This window comes from Aulonocara sp. 'chitande type north' Nkhata Bay, linkage group LG13, assembly GCF_057382095.1.
Source record: "Aulonocara sp. 'chitande type north' Nkhata Bay isolate Kocher_YH1m ecotype deep benthic linkage group LG13, A_spYH_male_GT1.1, whole genome shotgun sequence".
In the NCBI taxonomy this organism is placed as follows: domain Eukaryota; kingdom Metazoa; phylum Chordata; class Actinopteri; order Cichliformes; family Cichlidae; genus Aulonocara; species Aulonocara sp. 'chitande type north' Nkhata Bay.
In genome coordinates this window covers 8,888,205-8,891,429 of record NC_141356.1, presented here as the reverse complement: position 1 = coordinate 8,891,429, position 3,225 = coordinate 8,888,205, and the positions used below count along the sequence as shown (strand labels likewise).

Sequence of the window (3,225 nt, the reverse complement as noted above, 5' to 3'; positions counted from 1 at the left end):
AGATAACTTAAAAATGCTATAGTTGGCCTTTTTCAGTGTTTTACTAGTTCCATCCTCCCGGGTCCTCAGGAGGATGCAGCCTAGGCGCTTGTAGAAAATCTTAATAACACATGTAGTTAGCTTACCTGCTAGGGTAAATGGTCGGCAGCTCCAGCACCTGTCCAAAACTGCAGAAGTGAAAATCCTCAATGGTCGAAAAATTGCATTTTACATCCAAATCTAGCCACGATGGTTCAAATTTTCTTAGGAGGTTTTTAGTCTAGAACACATGGTAAACCACTATCACACAGCTCAGGTCTGCTCAGGCTCAGTTGAAAGTCCGTTTGGTTTAGTTCAAACTTGTTCAGACCACATGTGCCAGTCATCTACGGGGTTTCCCACTGGTTCCCAACTTGACTCAGAAACTCTGCTCAAAAGTTGATAATCTTTGTTATGCTGTCTAGAAAATCTTAGTTAGGACAACAATGAAAGAAATTTGTTGGGTAGACAAGCTTTTTTAGGTTGTAAATGGAAAGTTTTATTTCTAAGTCAGTTTAATTTAAAAACTTTAGTGAAATCAACAATTGCTAGTTATCGTTTTTACAGTGTGTCTGTGTGTTTGTTTTTGAACGGAAAGCCGCAATCCACAATTTACTATGCACATTCTAAAAGAATTTATTGAATTTCATATTTGTGTTTAATCAGTGACATTAATTAATGACGTGATATGTTTAAAGAGTAATTTTAAAAGCAATTTTTGTTCATCTTATGTTGGACAAATGTGTACCACATTACCAAAAGTATCTGTTATCAAAAGTAGATAGCAAAAAACAACTCTAAAATATGCAGTTGTATGTATTCATTGTTTTTTTAATATTGACAATTTTATTAATTTGTTATTTATATTTTTCAGATTGATGAAACTGTCATTCCCTTAATGACAGACAGTGACCTGGCAAAGTACATCCCCAAAGTTGGCGATAGAGTCTCCACTGTGGCCTTCTGCAGACAAGCAACACTGTCACGGACGTCACCATCCAGGAAAGAATCTATACTCTCAAGGCTACGACAAAGACTGACAGGAGCTGAGGGAATGCCTCCTAAAAAGAAATTGTCTCAGTGGGCAGAAAATACAAATGCAAAACGAACAGTTAGACGAATTGAGGTTGGCTGGATGGATTTTGATGAGTCGAAGGGTGGGTTCAAACAGGTGAAGTCTGTAAGTGGTGGTGGAACAAGGCATTTATCTGTAGATAAAAATGAAACAGTGTCAAATATCAAACTTATGGCTGAAAATCTGTTTTTCCCCAATGGCACCTCAAAAAAAAACAAAAGTCTTTCACACTATTCAACTCATATTGAGAGCTCACAGATGCATGTGGATGCTTCCAGTACAGTTGATGAGTTGTATAAGCAAAGTAAAGTCAAAATTCTGCGACTTTATCTGTGTACCAGAAAGAAAACACAACAGCAGCCCCAAGACGTAGAGGCCAATCATGCAATAACCCAGCCCTCTGTGGTAGATCTCACTGGCAATGAACCTAATCAGGCCGCTGATGATCTGTTGGCGGAAAACATAAATTCAGAACCATCAAACTTTGTAATTAATGATGGAGCTTCCACAAGTGGATATTTTGAACTGAATGACACATTACCATGGGATGGTCTGCCAAATGTAGGTGAAAGTGAAGATTCTGATGCAGTTGTTATTATTAGTGGGGATAACAGGGTGGATATTAGTGTGGTTGAACTAAACCCTGAAACACTGTTTACAGAAAAAGAGTCTGATCCACCTCATCACACATTGTCTCTCTCACCGGGGCTGACAGGAGAGGCCAATATTCCTGACCAAGCACCCCCTGAACCACGATCTTGTCCCGTAATACTAACTGTTAGAAGAGGTCATTGTCTTACTGATTTGATCAGTGCCTTTAAGGACTCAAACATTATTTCATCTGAGGTCAATATCAAAATGTTGTTACCAAATGGAGAGCTTGAACAGGGGGAAGGAAGTGGTGTTTTGCGGGACTGCCTGACAGAATTTTGGATGGATTTCTATGACAGCTGCACATTGGGAGTTGAGGTGAAAGTCCCATTCATCCGGCATGACTTTCAGTGTGAAGAATGGCAGGCTATAGCTAGAGTGTTTGTTGTAGGGTGGAAGCAAGCTGGTTACTTCCCAGTGAAGCTTGCAATACCCTTTCTGGAGGAGATATTGTACGGCTCAACAACCAGTAGTTTAAAAGATTCCTTTCTTTTGTACGTCTCACAAGAAGAGCGATCTGTTCTCCTGAAGGCTTTGGATGACTTCAATTCAGTGGATACAGATGAATTGCTGGAAGTACTTGATGCACATGAGTGCAAGCAGGTTCCTACCAAGGACACACTGCTCCCTGTTTTGGCACAGATAGGACACAAAGTACTTATTCAGGCCCCAATGTTTGTAATCAAGTGCTGGCGTCCCGTTGTGGGTTCTGTAGCTGGTTTACTCCCACCAGAAGGACTGCATCATTTCATAGCAGAAAAAAAACCGACTGTAAAAACAGTGAAGGAGCTTCTAATCTTTCCAGAGGAGATGACAGCTGCCCAGTCAACAGTTTCTCGTTACCTGAAAAGGTACATTGGAGAAATTGATTTCAATTATCTTCAGCTTTTCCTGCGGTTCTGTACAGGATCCAATCTGTTGGATAAAGCCATACTAATTGAGTTCATAGAAACTACAGATTTCCTCCGCAGACCACAATCCCACACATGTGGATGTGTACTAAAGCTGCCCCTTGGTTATCACAGCTATCCAGACTTTCGCAGTGAATTTAACAGCATTCTCGCAAGCTCTATGTGGGTGATGGATGTGGTGTAGGTCAGTGTTACCCAACCTTGGTCCTCAAGGCACTCTGCCCTACACGTTTTAGGTTTTCCACCCTAACAGTTCATAGAAACACGGGTGTAGTTAACAGTAACATGAAGGAATGAATGTGAATGTTCAATAGACTGGGTGGTTAAGTTCTCTTAACAGTGTAGCCCGTTGTGCCTTTTTCATGTGCAGCCTTTTTTTCATCTGGTCAGTAAGTGCTTTCTTAGTTTCTCCCCCCAATTAAAATAGTAAGCTAAAGGGAATGTTCAGGTTTTTTAAAGTGGAGTTACCTGTAGTAGACAGCACTTAGCACTCTGATTTTGCAGAAGCAGCAGTGAGTGTTGGGGACAAAATAAGGCAACAAATTGGTTGGGGAATGAGACCACAAAACA

General features: G+C 40.6%; 1 protein-coding gene across 1 annotated transcript; it reads left to right on the top strand.

Moving 5' to 3' along the window:
* Positions 1-865: 865 nt before the first annotated feature.
* LOC147315635 (uncharacterized) lies at positions 866-3,021 on the top strand. Its single transcript, XM_086258014.1, has one exon. The coding sequence runs from the start codon at positions 917-919 to the stop codon at positions 2,837-2,839; it is 1,923 nt and encodes a 640-aa protein (XP_086114140.1). The 5' UTR covers positions 866-916; the 3' UTR covers positions 2,840-3,021.
* The last annotated feature ends 204 nt before the right edge of the window (positions 3,022-3,225 follow it).

What these genes read in the sequence shown, in the direction of transcription:
- LOC147315635 (XM_086258014.1), top strand. Translation starts at nt 917, where the DNA reads ATGACAGACAGTGACCTGGCAAAGTACATCCCCAAAGTTGGCGATAGA.